The sequence below is a fragment of the Corapipo altera genome, unplaced genomic scaffold (genome assembly GCF_003945725.1).
Source record: "Corapipo altera isolate COAL_440 unplaced genomic scaffold, ASM394572v1 61, whole genome shotgun sequence".
Taxonomy (NCBI): Eukaryota; Metazoa; Chordata; class Aves; order Passeriformes; family Pipridae; genus Corapipo; species Corapipo altera.
In genome coordinates, this window is record NW_020884910.1 from 4728305 (window position 1) to 4749737 (window position 21433).

Genomic DNA, 21433 nt, shown 5'->3' on the forward strand with positions numbered 1-21433 from the left:
CTCAGGTTTGGTCGTAAGCGAACACTGAGTGCATTTCTGTTCCTGGGAGGATTGGCTTGTCTTATTGTCATGTTTCTTCCTAAGAAGAAAGGTGAGTATTTCCTTTTGTTTCTGGAGTATGGGATAAAAATAGGTAAAGGCAGCATCCTACAGCCTAAGAATTTGATTTTTGCTCATAGATCAGGCTCATACCACGTGTGAGTCTCAATTTTTGAATCAGAGAAGCTAACTCACAAAAAGAATAAACAGCAATCTTCCTAAGACCTTAAGGAAAGCTTGTTAAGAAGGTTTGGATTTGAATTTTTGCCTTTGGATTCTGCCCTTTACTTCTGATCACATCAGTTGCTCCTTTCCAAATTTTCTGATGTAATCCCAAAGAGTGATGTTTCTTGTGGTATCTCCATTAGCGAAATGATATGTCCATCTAAGTAGTACCCATGCAACTTGTATGTGTCTGTCAAAGTGAAAGACCAGTGTCAAAAGATCCGAAGAATTGAGTCTTGGAACAAGTTTCCATCTTTTCCTCGTGGCTCTGTAATGTTCAAGACTAGTGTGATTGTGGTGTTAGTAGTGTGGCCACATAACTTTCAGTTCAGAGAGCATTCTGATAATCTTTTGAAGGAAGGGGTCTTTAAGAAATGTGAAATTAAATGTCTTTTTTGTTGAGACACACTAGCGTTAATTTTCAGATGTTTATCAAAATGATAGAAACAAAATTACAGAGTAATTTTTCTTTTGAAAACCAGATGTATAAACTCACCTCACTTTTAAGATTTGTGGATGTATAACACCTTTGAAGAGTGATTAAAAAAATTAAACATTTAGGATAGAGCACATAAGTTGCTCTAGATGGCAATGCATCTAATAGGTGAAGCATTTTTTTAAAGGGGTGCAACTCAAGTTTCCAGAATTATTCCAGATGCTAGAGCCTGGACACACAGAGATATTCTGGTTCAACTGGTATCAGTCATCAAGTAGTTTTTGCATATCAGTCCAAATAAAACATGTGAAAAGAGGGGATAGAATTGCAAGACTCCAGGAAATCAGCTGTGTACTGGACTGCCAAAGTCAGACAGGGGCAAAGTGCCTTAGGAAGTGAAATGACTCACTGGCCAGAAGGAAGCACCTGTTTCAGCTGGGCATGAGCTCTGATGTGCCTGATTGAAGCAAGTAAGAACTAGCTGTTCTGACAAAAGTAAGCTGGATGGGATGTTTGGTATGGTCCTTTACAGCATCTTCCTTCCAGAGTAATAATGTTAGAAGCAGGTAATGATACTATAGAATTGACACTGAATCTCTTGTTACTGAAAAAGCCTACTCACTTTTGAAAAATGTATCACTCTTTTCTTCAGCTTACCAATGGAACTAGTTTAGTATTTAATTAGTGGTAGACTCTGAAAATACTGAGTTATAGTTTCAACTCTTAGACTCTTCACTAGGTTCCTATTCACTCCATACTATTGTGTAATTGAAATCATTAGAGATGTATTTGAGTTCTCAAAAGCCTGAAAAGGGTGACATTTTCTCCATCAGATACTGGAGTGTTTGCAGTGGTGAATAGTCACTCTCTGTCTTTGCTGGGGAAACTGACAATCAGTGCTGCGTTTAACATTGTCTACATCTACACATCAGAACTTTATCCCACAGTGATCAGGTAACACAAGTTAATTTTTAAGTCTTCATTTCTGTGGTTCTCTTAGCTGACCATCTTTTACTTCTCTGTTACTTTTTTTCTATTAACTATACCTTTTCATTTGAATTTTTCAGTTACATATAATGGTTATCTGTAGTTTTACATGTTAAATTTCTTCTCTTATCCTCTTTTCACTTTGTCTTCCCTCAAATTTGCAATGTTCTCTTCAGACTAACCATGTTTCTATGTAACAGTAAAATAGTCCTCTGGCTGCTTGGCGTGCTTACGACTCTCCTTCCACCAATGAGGATAACAATAGTAACCGCTGATATTTCTTTTAATGAGTGGTATCTTACTTTTTCAGTACTTTGTGAAGCACACAACTCTATTATCATACTTGCTTAACCAGGAACATTGAAGATGACTGCTTAATAAGCTTTGTAAAAGTAACTTGATGCTTCATAGGCTCTATATAAGCAACAGTAAGGTTTCACTCACTAGAGGCAGAAATACCCTGTGCTTGGGCTGACAGAGCAGACAAAAGCATCTACCATACGGGTGCCTATGATGATCAGCCATCAGTGAAACTATACAGTGCTGTTTGTCATGGGTGGGCAGTTCTGCTGATTAATAGGATTTGGATAAATTAATTCAGCCAGAGATTCACACAGACAAGATGCATGAACTGAAATCACACAAGTTTTGTCTCTCTACATGTGTCTGTATGTTAGAATTCTGAATGTAAAGGGGACTTTTGCTTCATTTTAATTACAAAAATGTTTCATTCCTGTCTTGGGATGCTTTCAGTTATATTTGACTTTTCTTTACCAGTTAATGTGCTGAGGGTGATGACTGATGAGTTTTTTTTCTTGCTCAGTGGCACTTTTCAGAAGATTAATTATTTTTGGTTTTTTTCTTAGGAATGTTGGAATGGGTGCCTGCTCCATGTTTTCTCGTGTTGGTGGAATCATTGCACCTTTTGTCCCTTCCTTGGTTAGTCTGAACTTCTATTATGTATATTTTTGTTTTGTGGCTCTGATGTATCAGAGCCTTTCAGAGATGGGAATATTTTTGATGGATTATGTATGTAAACTAAGATACGTAAGTTGCATACCTTAACAGTATCATGGTAGGCCAAAGGCATTGCAGTGTCATCTGTGTGATTAGACAAAACCTCAGCATTATTTAATTTAGAAGGTACTTTATCTCTAGTAAAAATTTTGGGATTTAACTAGTGGACCTTGGCAATATAGTAATTTCAAATTACCAAGATGGTGATACCCAGTTTTAAACCCTAAGCAAGCAATAGCAGAAAAGCCATATAGTTAAAGGATCTACTGTGTCAAAATAAAGCATATGGGCTCAATAACTTGTATTTCTGAGAATAAATTAGTTTTACTGCCAGTGCACTTTGTGGTGTATAAACATCAGCAAATTAGTTTATCTTTCAATGAGTGAAGATGATGATGTGGAGATCTGATACACTGGCAAGGCTTTTGAGCACAAACTTCACAGCAATCTGTCAAGGCAAATTAAAATTCTGAAGAACAAAACGTGGGGAAGATATTGTTATTTTCCTCAGCTTATTGTTTTATGTATATGCAGGTGAAAGAGTGTGCCAGTTTTTCACATCAGCTGCTTGCAATTCCTTTAATGTGACAGATTTTATCTGAGGTAACTTTGTGCTCTGCCATTTGCTCTCTTATATGTGAGGCAGAAGGCTCAAAAAAAGGCAGGTGAGCATAGGGAGCTCTTTAATCTGCAGAATGAAACGCTGGGTAGGTGAGAGTGTGAAAAGCCCTGGGCTACAACAGGCAAAGCCAAGACTGGTGCTGGTCTGTCAGGTAGATTTAATCGGCAGCTTTTATGTAGCGGTTTTGTCATCGATTATATTGTGTCTAGCAGAGGTTTTATACTGCATGAGACATAAATCTTGAATCATCATGCTTGAAGGGGTTCCATGAAAATGAAAATAGCTCTGTTTAAGTAACAAATTAACATTGATTTGAGAAAAGAATTAAGTATTTTTGTGGTTTGGAATTTCTTTTACTATTTTAATGTGTTTTCAGTGTCTTTAATCCGTGGATCTTATAATAGTAAGAATAGGAAAAGTTAATTGCTGAGATCGGAGGTGACATGTTGGTCTTCCATTTGATCACAGCCTGTTATTTTCCTCCATTTAGAATTGCTCTTTCCTATACAAGATGAAACAAACAGATAAACTCTTGCCCTTTTCTAAAATGAGCCTGCTTTACTGGTTATCCGAATGTACACATTATGGAGCTGTGTTGTAGATAACTTGAATTTTTTGTATCCACCTTTCCTCTGTGTAGTTTGGCTTGTAATAAGCCATGTGAGAACAGGGACAGGCATCAGAAGAGAACTGTAAGCATTGCTTAGGCTGTCACAATCACAAGTGGTGACAGGAAGACCAAAGCTCAGTTGAAGCTAAAACTAGCAAGAAACATAAATAGGGATTCTATCAGCTGAAGGAAATTCAGTGAAAATGTTAAGCCTGCTATGAAATGGGATGGGCATCCTGTGGATGACATGGAATAAGCTGAAATACTTTACGCTTTAGTCTTGACAGGCAAAGCCTGACCCCATGACAGTCTGCCTATCAGCACAATTGAGGAAGTGGAAGACCAGCAAACAGTAGGAGGAGCAGTAGGTTCAAGAACACTTAAAGCTGAAAGCTTTCCATTCCATGGGATAGGATTCCTTAGGAGTTGATGAAAGAGCTGATTGTGATAGTGAGGCAATTGTCCATCATGTGTGATAAGCCATCATCGTAGTGAAGGATCACTGATAGCTGTGGGAGTAAAATGGCTAATGCTGTGTGCATCTTAAATATCAGGAAGTGGAACCAGCGTGTTACAGCCTGAGCAGCTTGAACTCAGTCTCTGGGAAGGTTGAAACATGATCTCTCAGAATCTGTTTCTAAGCATTTGAAGGCAAGGAAGGTAATCAGGATCAGTGAACATGGGTTTACTAAGAATAATTCCTTTTCAGCCAGTTGGATTTGATAGTCATTTAATCACAGAAGGTAATACGGATGAGGAAAGGGAGGAGAGCAGGGAAGGCTTTTGTAAGGCTTGTGAGACTATCCTACATTATTAGCATTTGGAAGCTGAGGAAATGTGTCCTGGATGGAAGGAATATTAAATTTGAATGTTGTATGGACCACCAGGATCAAAGGGATAGTGGTGGGGTCAATATTTGGTGGCTAGTGAAAAGTGAAAGATAAGACTGAATGCATCCTCCCTTTTAGAGAATGCAAAATAAGGAGAAGTAGCAAGAAATGGTAGCTCTTGAGTCCAGTGGGACTCTCTAGGCCAGTAGAAATCCCTTGAAGGCTAAGAAGAAGAATAAAATTCTGTTTGTAGTGTGGACTTTCTGCATGGTCATTGCAGTCTGGGAACCAACTGGCTGAGTAGCAGCCTTGCTGGAAGAGACAGGTTAAGTGGAAGCCAGCCCTCTCGTCACAGACAGATACACTTCACGCTGAGCTACATCAGGCCCAATTCAGTATGTGGCCCACAGATTAATTACCTTTCTAGTTTGAGAGGGATGTTGAAAAATCTGGGGAGCGTCTAGTGGAGAGTAACCAAAATGGTCAGGAGCCTAGGGCACATGGCTTCAGGTGAACACTGGGTCTTACACCTTGGTTCTTCCCAGCTATGTGGAACAGTTCAGAAGGGGTCAATGGACACAGGTTTTGTGGTTAGATAGGAGGTTTTGGGGGTTAGATAGGAAATTTGGAAAATAATCTTTTTGAGAGGCTTAAGGCAGCATTGGAACAGTCTCCTTTTTGGGGAATATCTATCCTTGCAGTTTTTTCAATACTTGGTTACACAAAGCTATGATTGATTTGGTCTAGTGGTGGCTGTAGTTGTGCTTTGAAGTATAGGTGGTTGGCCTAGATGACCAAGAGATCTCCAAGCAACATGTCTGTGTTTCTGTGGTTTCTGTTCCCTACTACAAAAGGATGTTGCATTTGTTAAAAAATACATATGTTATGGGAAAGAATTGAGTTCAAATTCAGCAGGCGTTTCTTTTAAAGTTCATCTCAAAATCTGTGTGGATCTAATAGTATTAATATGATACAACTGACAATATTGGTTAAAGAACAAACAAACAAATAAAAAACAACAGAAGGATCGGTAACTTTATACTAAATAGGAACACAAACACATGGCTTGGGGATTGGTTGTAAAGGCTAAGTGCTTTAATAGGCAGTATGAACTACAGGGAACCAATCTCAGCATAACTCTCTGTTATTTTTTCCAGAAATCTGTACAGTGGTCTCTACCTTACATTGTGTTTGGAGCGACTGGTCTGTTGTCTGGGCTCTTAAGCTTATTGTTACCAGAGACCTTAAACAGCCCTTTGCTAGAAACTATTTCAGACCTGCAGGTATGCTCGTACTGGAGGCTGGGAGATGAAGCCATGACATTGCAAGCCCTAGATGGCTCCCAGGTATATTAATTTTTTTCCTAGTACTTTTTCTACTGTGTTTATTTCAGCTGTCAGCTTGAATATGCCACTCTAAATAAATTAGGATAGTGATTCGTGGCCTGTGGAGGATAGGCCCCAAGGAGATAGAGAAGAGAGTTTAGTAACCCTACCATCACATCTGGAAATGCAGGCTGAAACATAGCTGGGTTAATTCATCCCTTCAAGGCCAGAAGCTTACAGTATTTCCCTTTGGGATAAAGTGATGTTTGTGCCTCTCTAATCTCTGAGAAGGATTGCTGCAGCATACTTCATCCAAAGCTGGCCACTGAAGCCTGAGAAGCCTTAGATGTTAACAAAAACAAAAGCCTGTTTGTGAAGAGCTGTTCTCAAAGGCAGCAACGTGTACTACTGACCTGCCTGGACTGTTCTGCAGTGCCAGTTGTTAGGTCTGTCCTAGAGAGGCTTTACATGGGTTAAAGCTAGACTAAGAGGCTTTAAATGGGTTAAAGCTAGACTAACCTCCAATATGTGTCCCATGGTTGACTCTGGGAAATGAGATTTGTTGAAAACATTGGAACTACAAAACTCTCAGGCATAAGCATAAATAAATGTGGCAGCAGCATGTTTTGCAGTCAGGTTTCCTTGAATGTTGTTTTTCATATCACTTTATACTTCATTTTTTTAAACTCCTTGGCATCTACATCCTCCAGTCATGTGGAGATTTTTTTAACATGGCTGCTCCTCTGTGACTGAAATGGGATTAGAAAGAAGTAGCTGGAGAAGCTGGAAGTGGGTGTTCGAACTTGGGTAAAGTTTTAATGGTCTCAGAATTTTAAGTATCGATGGACTAGTGGTTCATGGACGATAGATTAAGTGGTCAGAAGACTTGAAGGGAAACTCGTGACAAAAAATGTTAGTTACTCCATTAGCCTGAGATAAGATGGGATTCTTTAGCACCTTTAACTTTCATTTGCTTAGTTTTGGGTCAAGCACTCTGAGCTTCACAGGTAGTCATACTTATTTTCACAGAAATCAGGAGGCTGTGTGTCTCGAATGAGAAGAGTTGCTTCCTATCAGAGACTTCAACATATTGCCTTGTTTACCAATTTTAGCTGTAATAGTTCTTGACAGGACAGCACAGTTTTAGTGACAAGAGCACCCTTTAAGAAAGCTTGAAGGAGACAGTCCTCTAACAATTAATTTTATACCTTAGCTACTTTACATGCGTATTTTATAAACATTTTCGGTCATACTGGATAACGTGTTACAGCACCACATTCTTGCTGACTACACAAATCCATCATATACATTTACATCAACTGTTATTTTGGTAATTACATCATTATTACATCTTACTGTGCAGATGGTTTACCAATGAAAGCAAATCTAGCAAGCAGTGCAGGTGTTGTAACTTAGGGGGAGGGAAGTCATATTTTTATTTCCTTTTTTAACCAACCAGGGTCAGTATTGCCCTTTGAGGTGCCAAGCTTTGTCTATCAGGATTCTCACAACTTTGTTCACTAATGTCAATCAGTTTTCTCAGGTTTAACTTTTCCTTGCTTGTTCTTCTGTATGCTTCTTTAAAATCCCACCCTGAACAGGACCCACAGAAGGAAAAAAAAGTAAAATTGAGAACATTCTTCAGGAACCCTTTGGCCAGATGGATAAAAATTACTGAATCCAAATGGAAAAGTCCTTGGTTCAGGCCTGAACTAGTCCTGTAACTTCAGTGAAGTTATATCTGGAATGTCTATGAGACATTAGGGATTTATTGTAAAACTCACAAAGAAAGTGCTGATAAAATGGAAAGCGGTTAAACATTAACCCTATTTGATAAGGCCATAGAGAGGTCTTATGAAGCTGCTGTGAGAAAGATTTAGAATTTATTTGGCATACCCTGAATTCCCCCTATGGAATCCATTGTCCTTTTGTACCACTTTCAAGTTAACATGTGTTGTGATTGCCCAGAATGGAGGTTTTGTCCCTGTTAACATACATGAATGTGATATTCAAGTTGGACAGCATCCAGTGATAGCCTGACTTTCCTCAAATAATTTTAGAAATCTAGAAAAAAGCATAACATGATTCCCTTTATATCTTCTGACAGGTCTTAGTGCTCAAACTATCTGAAATTCCTTTGCAGTCAGCTCACAGTGCTGTAGCAAAACTCCTCTGAAGACAGATCTAAAGCTACAGATTTTGCTTGCATGGCACTGTCAGTCAGGAACATGATTTCCATTTCTCTATTTTTCACCCTCTCTCTCACCCTTTTTAGCATATGACTGGGCAGGCAGAAGTCTTAGGATGGATGCAAGCATACTGGGGGAAAAATCCTAAGTAACCAAACTAGATAAAGTTTATATTATCAGGAGAATCTTTTTAACTGGAATAATTTGCGTCAGTTCCATGCAAAAATGCAATACTGGCCAAATAAAAATCTACCAGTTGTAACAGCTGACTTTGGTTTGGGTGTGTGATATAAATTATGCTGTCAAAAGGACTCTGACTGAAGTAAGTATTCATATAACAGGAGCTTCACCTTCTGAACATATGTTTTTTCCCTTTTCCGTAACACTTTTAGTTAGTATTGCAGAGGGATCTTTTTAACTAAACTTGCATAGTAAAATGTCTGTTCTACACATGGAGAAGTAGTAATTCTGGATGGAGAAGCTTTTACCTGATCAAGTCATTTGTGTTTCTGAGCTGTGGTGAGCTACTGTGTATCTAGTAGCTCTCCACAGAGTAGGAACCTTTGAGTTAAATTAAGAAAGTAGAGTACATTATCATTTCAGAACCATTCTAGCCAGTCTAGTTCCTGCATGTGTTCTCCAGTGTACTAGTGAAGCAGAGAAAGTCCATCCACAAAACCCTATCTCTTTTAAAGATATTTTTAAGAACCAAGGACGTAAAGAAATCTTAATTCACGTTATGTCTTTGACAAAGTTTTAATATAGTGATTTGACCTGTCTTTTCTTGCTTTTTCTCTAGCAGCATTCCATAGAGGTGTAATGGTTCATGCTTATGTATTTTGAGATTGATTTAGTGACTTCTGTGCTAACTAATGACTTAATTTTTGTTTCTAGTCTGGAGACAAAGACAGTTCTACAGAGAGTGGAAGCGAAGATCAGGAGTTTTATGATGCTGATGAAGAGACTCACATGATCAAGTAATGAAAAGAAGAAACACTGGCCCATTTTATGCCTTTTCTTACTTGTGCAGTCAGTCCAGCTGGATGACAAGTACTGGGGACCTCACTTGTCAGGGAATGTAATTGGGCAAGTGCCTGTGTTATTCCTGACTAGGAGAGGGAGTTGAGTCCTGTTCAGACTAATTACACCACTGATGCTCTTATGGGACAGCCATTCAAAGTCTTGTGGTTCAGAGTGACAGTGCATGGACTGCATTTGAAGCCAGGTGAGGCAGCAAGGCTGGGATAGTGTATTTCTGAAGCCTAGGAAATTATCTAGGTTCAGATGGATTTGGACAGATCATCAATGCACATGTTGGCATTTTATTTTCAGAGTGGTGGATTTTGATTCAGTATAAACTGATAAACTTGAAAACAACCACTGTTTTATTCCATGGGGTGGAAGTAGTCACAGAATGTTCTGTATGCTACTTCAGTGGGAACAAATTCCTGAAATTGTGTGTTGAAATGGCCTCTGCATATTCAGTACAGGAGAGGCAACTGTGAACAGGTGCAGCTGGTTAATCGTGTGCTGGGCATTTACTTAGTGATAATGGAATGCTGGGAGGAGGGACTACACAAAAGAGGCTGCAGACATAAGGGACGTTCCTGACTTTTTTTTTCCTTCTTTTCATACACCAAGGTTTTTCTTGGGCTGACTTACACATATTTTTGCCATGTTTTCTCCACATCTCGGCACTGCTGTATAGACTTGCCTACTTCTACCTTGGCCTCACTTTGCCATAAATATTGAAGCTAAGCAACTTCTCTGTGGAGTGAAATAATTCTGTGACGGATATGATTTCATGGGTGTGACATAGGTAAGGTACTTATCACATACTCTCTGTGCGAGGTGTGTTAGAATATATAGCTCATTTTTGCAGACATATCTGTGTCTTTATTTCTGGAAGAGACTTAACTTTGAAGTGGTAAGAGGAACTATGAGTTGCTCTTACATTTTGAGCTTCATTGCCAGGAAGCTGCTAGTGTTTATTTTAAAGTCTTGTGTATAGATAGCATTCTCACTTAAAAACCAGGCAAACCTCTTCGAGGCAGCATTTGGTTGCTTGATGTTGTTTCTTAAGCAGGTGCTTGCTCAAGCACTTCGTTACTTGACCTTGTTGAGCACGATAACTTCATTCTCCTGTTTAGACTGAACCTCTGGTAGATGCTTCATTAGCGGGATGTGGAGTCCTGTAATATGAAACATGAACATATGAAAAGTTTCAACTACAAAAATGAGGCCTTATAGAGATTCAGTTTTTTTGATTACATTGTCATCTTTATGCTCTAACCTGTGGCTTTCTCTTTGTTAAGATGGGTTTCCACAAAATGTTTCTTAGTCTTCCTACTTTGAGTTCCTAGCAAAGTGCCATACAATGGCAGAAGGTATATTTTCAGGCTCATGAGCCATTTTTGTAGATCTTAGGCTTGAAAAAGCTGGGTTTAAAAATATCAAACAGCTGACTGCTGAATATTTCCTGGTTAAACTGGGAGTTCTTTACTCTTCCAGGAAGTGAAAGTAAACAGAATCTGAAGCTTGCAGCGAGGTGTTTGAACTTTGTTCACTGGGAACTGTAGCACTGAGCAAAGAGCAACTCCCCTGGTTGGTGCAGAGGGCAGCCCAGAGACTGCAGTTTCACACATGCAGCATTCCCACTTGGACTGAACATGATCCAGGCATCGACTGTGAGCAAAGTTAGAAACTTCAGTCCGTATGGACAGAGTATCAGTATGGTTGTGGGGTTTGTTTTCCATAGATATTGCTGCTCTTCTTTTAACCCTAAATCTGTCCCGTGTTTGCACCTTTTGAATTTTAAAGGGACTTTTTTAGAAGGAATTTTAAATCTTCTTTCTGTCAACCATAGGAACTCTGTGTTGTTACTGTCCCTGGTGAGTTATATCAGAAGGTTTATAAGAGAAAATCCCTGCAGGAGAAGCTCAGCAATGTAGCATCAGTCTTTGCTCTCCCCCTTTGTGTTCTGAAGTTCAAATCCATTGGGTGTTTTTGAAGTTGTGTAAGAAGTCTGAGTAGGCCCAATCAATGAAGCTCAGTGTCTGAGCAGTAAGTTTGCCCTGAGAAGCTACTGGAAAGCGGAGGTCCATACAGCACTAGATACATCCGTTTATTATGTATTGTAATGCTAGGAGTCTGAGAGCTGACATCCTTGTTACAGTTGAGTGAAGTATCCTATGTGTTTTGCTAACATAGCTTTGTATACTAAGCAGCTGACACTGTTAACTTTTTTTTGTGTTGTGTACACATTAAGATACCTATCCCCAATAAGGAATTTCTTCCCTCAGTTCCTCTGGCTGTCAGTTCTGGGGTTTTTTTGTCCAGCTCACTTAATGGGATTATGCTAGAGAGCAGAGAGGCTTTCCCATGGTGTTGATTTGTCAGATCTTATTAATACTGTCTCAGATGAGGTATGTTTGGGATTCTCCTATCTCAGGATCTCACAAGTGATATGTGAATACAGCTTGGAATGAAGGAGAATGACAGGTCATGACAGCACAGAGGAGAATTAGCTGGTAGGAGTAAAAAAAAAAAAAAAAGAGGATTCAACTGAAATACTTCAGCGCAAGGGTAAGTGAAAACATAAGATAGCAGCTGTTGGGTAGAAATACCCTTCTTACTCCTTGTCTCGACTTGAAGGTTCTGCTTACAGAGCTACCATTGGTTTCAGGATGTCCAATTGGGGGTATCAGTTTCATAATTTCCTTTTTAATGTCAGCTTTGTTCAGCACTGCTGCTTTTGTGATGAAACATTTCTTTGAATCAATACAAAATGTGGCCTGCCTCAGTTTTAATTCGGACTTGGCTCTTCTGTGAAGTGGCATGGCACCAAAATAATTAAAATTTAGACAGCCTTCTTTTGGTGAATGCTTTATAACTGGTCATTGCTTAATTTGCCAGCTTCCCTTTAGAAAGATAGGAATATTAGAACCATTTGATGAGTTTTTGTCACACAACTTGTGAAGTGATACTTCAGCCTTCTAAAGAGATTTTACTACCTGGCTGCTTTTGATAGGCTGGAGGGAATAAAATCCAGAAGTGAGAAGTTTATTTTTTTTTAAACTTCCCCGAAAACAAAGCTAGTGCTCTCTATTTAGGGATTGGGAAAGTGCTGTTCAGAGACTCCCTGACACACCAGAAACTTAGAAGCTCTGTGTTAAAGGAGGGCCACAGGTGACTCTATGTTCAGATCAGGATGCTGAGTGAAGAACATGCCCACACCTCTCCAGAGATACATAATTAACATAGAGCATGTTGTAGCTTGTTTCCACCTTTGTTACAGTCAAGCTTTTAAGGATTGCAGCCACATGCTCATCTGCTTACAGTGTACAATCCATGCCAGAGTCTCCAGACTGTGGATGGATGTACTGAGGTTAGCAGAATATCATTTACAGAACCATGGGAAATGCAGTTGAGCTATACGTTTTCCAGCCTATTTCACCTAAGCATGTAAAAGCTGTTTGCAAGAGTGTTTTTGTTGTACTGAGGAAAAGGGGAAAGTGAGGAACAAACGTACTTTTCCTGGATTGTGTTAATGGAAACATTTGGGCTAAAACCCTTGTTCCTGAGTCTTCTGCCTAATCACCACATGCAGATTTGGTTAGCATTATTTTGTTTTAGCTGAAGGCTGGTGCCCTGTGTATCCCTTTCCCCACCCTGTTAGTGCTTCTTTGCTCATGCTCTTTGACACAGCTGAGTCTGTGCATGCAAACTGTGAGCCTTGCAGTAAATATGTCAGAAAAGCCCAAGAGCAATGCTGTCATTTGATGGTGGAAGTTAGTCTGGCCTGACACAATGTCTGTGTCAGAAATGTCTATATTCAGCTGTTTACCAAACAGGAGACTTAGGGTATAGCTGTATTTTGAGTCTCATTGAGTGTATCTTTCTGCAAGATGTGCTATGTGAAGGAAAGGCACCTATATAAGAAAACCTCTGTGGCAGATCTCAATGTAGAATTGGAGGGTGAGCAAATTTATACATAATTTTTCCATGCTATGTATTTTTAACGCCTTGTCCAGTCTGTTGTAGCCTTCAGATTTTCCAGGTGCTACTGTTATTAAATCTAATAGAGCTGGGTAAAACTTTTACCCCAATAATCTGAATTTACTGACCTTTCTCATCTGAATTTTGGTACTACTTGCTGTTCATTTTTCATTCTGAAAAAAGCTCCTGCATTGCTTAATGGGGAACAGATTTTTTTTGTTCTAATTTGAAGTGCCTGTTTTATAGAAGTCATCTTTAATTTCCTCAGTCAACTTTATATGGGACTGTGTGTAAAGTAGCATCATAGAATTGGATTATATAAGTGCCAAAGACAGTTTTTGCTGGAAAGCAATAGTCCAAAACTAGTTCTAGCTGCCTTCATTTAGAATTCTTCCATGCAGCCTGCCAAAACTGGTATTTACAAGCATCTCTGAAACTATGGTGGACAGAGAGTTACCTTTGTTTGCTTGTCTTTCATTGCTCAGTTCACTTAAGTAGCTTTTGCTTCTGAGAAACCAAAGAAATTGAATGAAGGATTAAAGTGTAGGCTTTGTAGAACGTGCAGAATTTATACCATGTAGCCATTACAGAGGAATCTGCAGAGCCTGTTTCCTTCTGAGTTGCAAATGTCAAAGTTTACTCTAAAACTGATTGGAATTTGTTAGTTCATTCATCACCTTACAAATTAGCATTGTTAATAACAGCTTGCCTGGAGCTTCACGGGATCTATAAGATTTTTATAAAATACCTGGTCTGTTAGAGTCATTGCTAAGTAATAATGTCTAGAGTTTAAATCCCTGTTACAACTGATGTTCACTGCAAGTCAGCCCTAACATGGCTGTGTGTTTGTCAGTAAAAAGGCAGATGGATAAAGCTTGAGCTGACTACCCCCAGAAGAAAGATTATTTCTTTTAAATCATTCTCCACTGTTTATGGAGAAGGAAGTAGGACCATGGGGTTTCAGGGTCTTGTCGTATACAGCAAGACTGTAGAATGGAGTGTGTTTAAATACTTGCCCACCCTCATTTACTAAAGGTTTGTAGGGGAAATTGGTCTTTAGTGTGCATGTTACTGCTTCTCACCAACAGATCTGAGTTGCTCATCTCATAATTTTATGGCAAAAAATATGGCAGTAAGAAAACTTTGCCAATATTGAAGGCTATATTTAATTTAAAATCTCCCATGAGAGGTATCTGGCACATCTGTTTTCAAACAAAATGTTTTTAAATTATGGAAACATGATTGGGAGACAGGCATTTCTAATGCTAGTTTATAGAAAAAAATCAGTGTTGCAGGCACTGATAAAAATTGTTATGGAGCAAACCAACTGCAGGTGATTTGTGATGAAAGAGTTGTGGATGCTGTGATTTCAAGTATGCCTCTAAAGGACTGGTTTCTACTATTTGATCCTTTTCACTCTTCAAAATCAGAACCAAATTTTATTTTGTTGCTGTTAAAATCTGAGTAAGTAATGTAGAAATAGGAAGTAGATTTTTCGTATATATAGTTTAATTGCACTACCTTTGCCTCCTGAATCTAATGATACCTTGATTTTTTTAAAGCTACCTCTTTATGTTGACCTTGTTTGTCACTTTATTTAATTGATTTTTAGGAAACTACAAAGTCTTTCCTTTTTTATTTATGTGGGAATCCATTACTTAAAGTCATCCTTATCTTTAAAGTTTTTCTTAAAGGCCTTTTAAATTTAGTTAAAAGGCTTAAGACTTTGAAGGAGCACAATTACATGGTTAGAACATGGCTTTTCCTGTGTATACTGTTTGCTTTTAGAAGGGCCAGAAAGTTCTTAATTTTATATTAGTATCAGTTGAGGACAGTTTTGGGGGGCAATAAGTTTTGAGTTGAGTTTTAATCAAATTAATTTATTCCCAATTGAGATTTTAGTTACTGCTTTGATGTTGAAAGAAAAGATAAATAAAACACTTAGAGAAAACACTGCTGCTTTTTTCCAGACACTGCTCTTCCTTCTCTCTCCCCTACCCCACTGTGGTTTCCAGTTCCATGACTGCATGTCATGCTCAGTCCCTTCAGCAAGGCAACAGGCAGTACAGGAGACTGGGATCAATCTGTTGTGCTTGGTTTTTCTCACTGCTCTTTGTTTGTTATTCAACTGCTCTTGTGTGGGTTTCATCACCAGACACAGTCCCTTTAGATTTGTAGCTCCTTTTGAGTCTACTCTCAGCCTCTCCTCAGGCTGTGATTTTTCTTTTGGCTTCTCTCCTGCTCAGATGTCTCTCCTTTCAGCTCCTCTTGTGCTGACATGGACTTACCCTTTTTTCCTCCTACTGCTGTAGCACTGTAATCTTTCTTACCATTTGCTGCCCTTCTTAAACATGGTTTTGTGCAAGTGCCAGCAACTCCTCTGACAGTGCTGGAGTGCAGTGGATCAGTGCTCACTGTGCCTGAGAGGCAGTGGACACTGTCTGAAACACAGGAGGATCCATGTGATCATAGGGAAGCACTTTTTTACTGTGAGGGAGATCGAGTACTGGCACAGGTTGCCTGGAGAGGCTGTGGAGTCTCCACGTGCGCAGATATTCAGAAGTCATCTGGACATGGTCCAAGGCAGCCTGCTTTACTGGGTGGCTCTGCTTAAGCAGGGAGGTTGGACCAGATGACCTCCAGAGGTCCCTTCCAACCTCAGCCATTCTGTGATTTCCGTGCTGCCTGTTGCTGAACTGGCTGGGACCTGCACGGGGCAGTGCCTGGCCTCTTCCCTCACAAGGCACCCTGCAGCCCCCTCACTGCTGCAACCCTCACAGTTATGCTCAGTACATGACTTTACAGGGTTCGGGGTTTTTTTGTAAATCAAGTCCTTAGTTTGGGCTGCCAGTTTGTGAGTGGTAGTTGGTACTGTATTCCCTTTCTGTGTTGATGTTGTCTTAGGTCAAGTAAGTGAAACTCCTAAGGATATAATCAGGCATTTATAGCCAAGCTCTGTGTCTGTTTGCGTATACATCCTTGCTGATTTCAGAAGACAGGACTTAGACCTCCACTTGACCAGAGGAGCAGCCAGAGGGGTAAACTACTTTGTTGCTGCTCCACCTTTCATCATCACAAAACCAAATCTTCGTGTAATCTCTTTATCCTGTAGACTTTGCATTGTTTCCTCATGCCCATATAATTTGAACTATCAATCGAAAGTCCTTGCCAGTTGGGAACTGAATAACAGGAAATTGGAAATGGGGAGAATAGATTCAGTAAAAAATGAAGTTGTATATAGTTGGTGTGTGTATTGTTAAATATTTCATTTGGATTACTTGAATACTGAGTGTTACGAGCCTTCCCATGTTAAAATCAGGACTGATATATTTTAGAAGTACTTTCTCTTCTTTAACTGTATTAGTGTGCTGTTGTTAACTCAGAGTTGTACTGCTGAAAAGTCTGTTTGTAGAATACTTCATCTGAGAAGTCACAACTGAAGACAGCATAAGCTTTTCCACAGTAGACCTTTTATGGTGGTATATTCATATGTTCTGTGAACAGCTGTTGGATCCATCTTTTAAAGATGTTCTTTGCCATAGGTGAGGGGCCATAACAAATGTTGAAATATTCAGAATAATTGCACTTACCTATTCTGTTTTCTTAATGTATTTCCTATGCATATTGCCTTTACCTGTATGTACTGTACTTCATTGGAGGTATGAAAGGTAAATATATAAATTCTTAATTTATAATATGTAAATGAGTTTTTTAAATAATTCTGTAATACTACATATTTTCCAATGATCTCTGTCTATTAAGAGAGGGTGATGGTGGTAAGCCTAAGTGTTAATTTAGTAAAAAGTTAATATTGGCGGTTTTTACATTCTCTCTTAATTTCTGAATTATTTTGATAATTTAAAATATTTTTTCTTTTAAGAATTTTGTAGAGGCTAACCTATGTTAGTAAACCAACTTAGGTGATTTGTAACAGCTCTGATACTGCCTCTGATTCATACAGTTCATCTAATGTCTTTGTAACTTATTTTGTGCCTTTTTCTTCCCCAACACAAAAATCTCTCAATAAAAACAAGTTCTTTTGCAACACCACAAACCTATTTTATTGTACTGATTTTTTACTTGCCTGACCCTTTTGTTTTGTTTTCTGGAGGGGGATGAAGCTCTCAGAATAGAATAGATATTTATAATGGACTCTGCAGAAGAAAATTGACAAGGTGGAAAGCAGGTCATTTTGGAATGGCAGTGCTACAAAGCGCCTGGGAAACTGGGACTGTCAGTACTAATCAATATATTCCACCATATCTATCACAAATCATTTCTAACAAAAACCGGCACCAGTGGAATGTGAGAATCAATTTACTACTGGCTTCAGTTGTGCTGATTGATGTTGAAAGACTGGAAACACTTTGGGGCTTTAGCATAGCAAAATGTCTGCGGTGATGTTACTAACGGGTACGGGGGGTTCACGAGCACTAGTTGGCACTTAACTAGTTGGCACCCCTTCTCTAAGGTGTGATACAATTGCACAAGACCATAGTCTCTGCCCTCAGGGCTTCTGCCAAAACATCTCGTCAGGGAATGGCAGAATTTGAACATTTGTCTTCATTACCTGGAAATGAGATGATAAATAGCTTGACTGCATTTCCTGTCCCCTGTCTAGTGGCAAAGAAAATGTCTGAATCTGGAAAAAGTGGCTGGGGTGTAGGGATCTGTTTGAAACTGCTGGGTACCTGATATTTCATACCTCTGTATATCCTTAAAAAAAAAAAAAAAGATAATTTAAAGATTCTCCTTGAATAGCAAAAGCACTTTATCTGTCAGTATTCTGAAGTACACTTGCTGAAGAAGATAGATGGTCTACATGATGAGTAATATTACTAAACCTTGTGTCATGTTGCATTTTACTCTTCCTCAACATGGAGCTAAGAACAATAGTCTAGCCAGACTCCCTGTTCATGCTTCCTGGGCACTGGGCAATGCAAGAGTCATCGTTTGCTCTTCTATTGCTTAATGCAAAAGAAAAATGCAACCAACTTAAGTATCTTTTCTGCTTAATCTGTCATATGCCTTCTAGAATCTCATGGAGCTTTAAACAGGGCATTTGGAAGTCTTTTGAACTCAAAGTGTTTAATTCAGCAGCCTTTCTAGAATGAGTAATTGGAATATATGAAGTATGCACCGGCATCCAAAATCACTTGTATTGTTCATCCCTTGGTCTAAATTTACCAGACAAAGGGTATCTTTTGCTCTTGCTATTTGCAGTTCTTGTGAGTTCACACTCTTTCTGGTACTTGAGACACTTAGATTTTTACCATAGTTTTCACTTTTGCTGTTTCACCATGGAGGTGATGATTGAAGGCCCAGTTTTCAGATGTGTCTTGTTATGTGCTCAGCATAATTCCATCCATAGCCATTCAGATTTGTCGTTCTCTCCTCTCTAATATGTTTCAACTACATGCTACAGGAAACTACTGGCTTGAAAACACTTCATTTATTGGTTGTCATCTACGTGAGGATGAGGAGTGTTTCTGTGAGCAGCCACTGGGTAAGACAGCATGATTTACATTGACACATCTCTTTGTTAGCTTGGGCTGCTCTTAAATGCAGCTTTGTTTGCCTGTGCTTTGACTGGGAACTGGCTGTATCTTGCTGTGACTGGAGCCTGTTTGACTACCAAGCCATTGTGTTGTACTGTTTGTTGGGCCCAAATAAGGAAAAAGAGAGTGAGAGACCAAGAATGAGGAAAGGAACCATAAATTACATATGGGAAGGAGAATGTTTCATATGACTGTGAGATTTGTTTTGTTTTGTTTTGTCAGTGTAGCTTTAACGTTTTCTTTGTTCTGATGCTTCTGCTGTAGGCAATTTTTCACACTGGCAGTAGAAAGACTTCCAGAATTCATCAAATGGGAGGTGTGGGACTAAGGTGCCATCCCTTGAAAGCAGGGACGGTTGGAGAATGTGCTTGTTCTTTGCTGATAACAGGCAGTACTGGTGCTGAGATGGCAGCAGTGAGCATTGCCTACCAGCTCCAAGCAGCTATTGGGCAAAATTACTCAGTTCTTCATGCACCAGGCTCAAATTTAACTAAAGCTACCTTGCTTCTGAGAGAGACTCAACTCTGCACTTTCCAGTGTTATCACCTTGCATCTTGTTGGCTACACAGACTCTCGGTGAATACTTGTGGTCAGAAAAAGAATTGCTCTCTGTCTTGGTCAATAAAGGCTGAGAGAGTTGTAGTTGTTCAGCCTGGAGAAGTGAAGGCTGCAGGAAGACTTCATAGCACCTTCCAGTACCTAAGGGGGCTACAAGAGAGCTGGAGAGGAACTTTTTACAGTCATGCAGTAATAGGACAAGAGGGGATGGTAACTTTTATAATCGTACTGCTGGGCAAGGTGCATGAAATAAAAAGAGAGAAACTGAAAATTCCTTAAAAATTAATTTGTAATGCTTTGATCCTTGCATGGTACGTAGGGAGGGTGCTGGGCATTTGGGATGGCGTGGCTTCCAGCAACAGTATACACAAGGGCAGGAGAAAGCAGTGCTTGCACAGTGGCCTTTTTTCAGGTATATTGGGTTGTTTGAATTGAGGGTCCATTATCCTCTCTAAAATTTTGAATTACTGCTGTGGCCATTTGATCGTTTTCTCTGCTAGTCTTGGGTTTGTTAGAGAGCAGTTCATGGAGTAAAAGTGCATTCAGATGAGATCTTTGGTGTCCTTGATAGCTACAACTGGACTGAATGACCCTGTGCTCTTATGAATGCTGTTCCCTCCTGACCCAAACTGCTCCTCTACTACTTGTGGTGTTATTCACCTCATTTTCCATTTGAAACACATCTGCCTGTGTTTCAATTTCCCTTCATCCATAAAAGCCCAAGGAGCAGAGAGATGGCTTGCTCCTGCATGCACTAGCCTGGCCAAGCAACTTGTTCTGCATATTCCCAGGGATTTTATTCCGGGATTGTTTCTTCTCCCCCACTCCTGTTTTCAGTGCCCTGAATCTGCATTTAACTAGTTCTAACCCTAAATATCTATCCTGTGTCCTGTCACTGCCTGGAGCAGATGCAGCACAAACGATTGACCCTCTCCCTTTGGCAATTTGGCTTTGACTGCACAAAACAGCCAATAAAGTGGAAAGGGCTGGGCAGCTGATTATGGGGATTAGCTTGAAGCTGTATAGTTTTATGGTCTGAGATAGAGGAGGAAGTGTTTGCTTGAAGAATACAATTGCATTCCTCTTTCTTTCTCCTGCTGCCTGCTCTTGAGGATGACAAATTTTCAGAAGTTGCAGACTAAAAGAATAACATGTGTATTTGCCAGACATAGCTTGGACTGGAGGCTGTTAACTCATTTTCCAGTGACTGATGCTGGACTGTGTAGCTATGCAGATCATGATCTGATCTGTCTAGAAATACTATGAAAAGACTTGACTGAAGCCTATGTTGAGATTCAAGGCTTGTTCTCACTAGTTTGCTGAATCTCTTGTTATGCTTTGTGGTACATATATCATACTTCTAATAAAAAGAATCTTTTTTCTCACTTCTGCTGGTGTTCTCATTCTCATCTGTATAGCAATTGTTCCTCGTGGCAATTGTTTCCCTCAGGGCCCATGCATTGTAGAGTCCCAATAACTCTCTCCTCCGCTCCTTTCTTCCCACACAAAGCATGCAGTTGTCTGAGCCTTTCCCTGTGCCTTTCCTGAGATATTTCTGCAGGTATAATGGCAAAATCTTCCTTTATTCTGATTGCTTCTTCAGCTTGTCCTCCCCGTCTTCTCCACAATGCCACGTCAGGCCCAGAACACAACACAGTGTCCAGGTGGATGTATCCTGGAGATTTGGAAGTTTGATTTTTTATTTTTTTTTTGGACCTTTGCGTGTAGGATGACACAAGCTGAGGAGTTTGATAAGAAAGCTTTTATGTAGTAATTTGCCATACTGCTAACCAAGATTACACAAAACCACATCTGCTTTAATATGCTTCATGACTCACAGAAAGTGGTTGTTGAGCCGTCTCAATTCTGTGGGGGGTTGTTGGGGGAGTTTTGTGCTTTTTTGTTTGGTTTTTTTTTTTGGGGGGGGGTAATTTTTTTTCTTTTTTGTTTGTTTGTTGGTTTTGTTTGGTTGGTTTGGCTTTTTTTTAATCTTACTCTCCTCCCACACAAATATTTCTCCCAGCACTCTGAAATAGCTC

General features: G+C 39.5%; 1 protein-coding gene across 6 annotated transcripts in view; it reads left to right on the forward strand.

Moving 5' to 3' along the window:
- Positions 1-21433, forward strand: part of SLC22A15 (solute carrier family 22 member 15) — a 69012-nt gene that overhangs the window by 23284 nt on the left and 24295 nt on the right. For 2 of the 6 annotated variants that reach the window (XM_027653477.1, XM_027653478.1), the window contains exons 8-12: positions 6-91; positions 1534-1654; positions 2554-2626; positions 5924-6112; positions 9175-9257. In XM_027653477.1, coding sequence (XP_027509278.1) covers positions 6-91; positions 1534-1654; positions 2554-2626; positions 5924-6112; positions 9175-9257 — 552 coding nt within the window. Of the gene's footprint in view, positions 1-5; positions 92-1533; positions 1655-2553; positions 2627-5923; positions 6113-9174; positions 9506-21433 lie in introns of those variants that run through there. The other 4 variants (XM_027653480.1, XM_027653482.1, XM_027653479.1 and 1 more) reach the window with 3 other exon arrangements.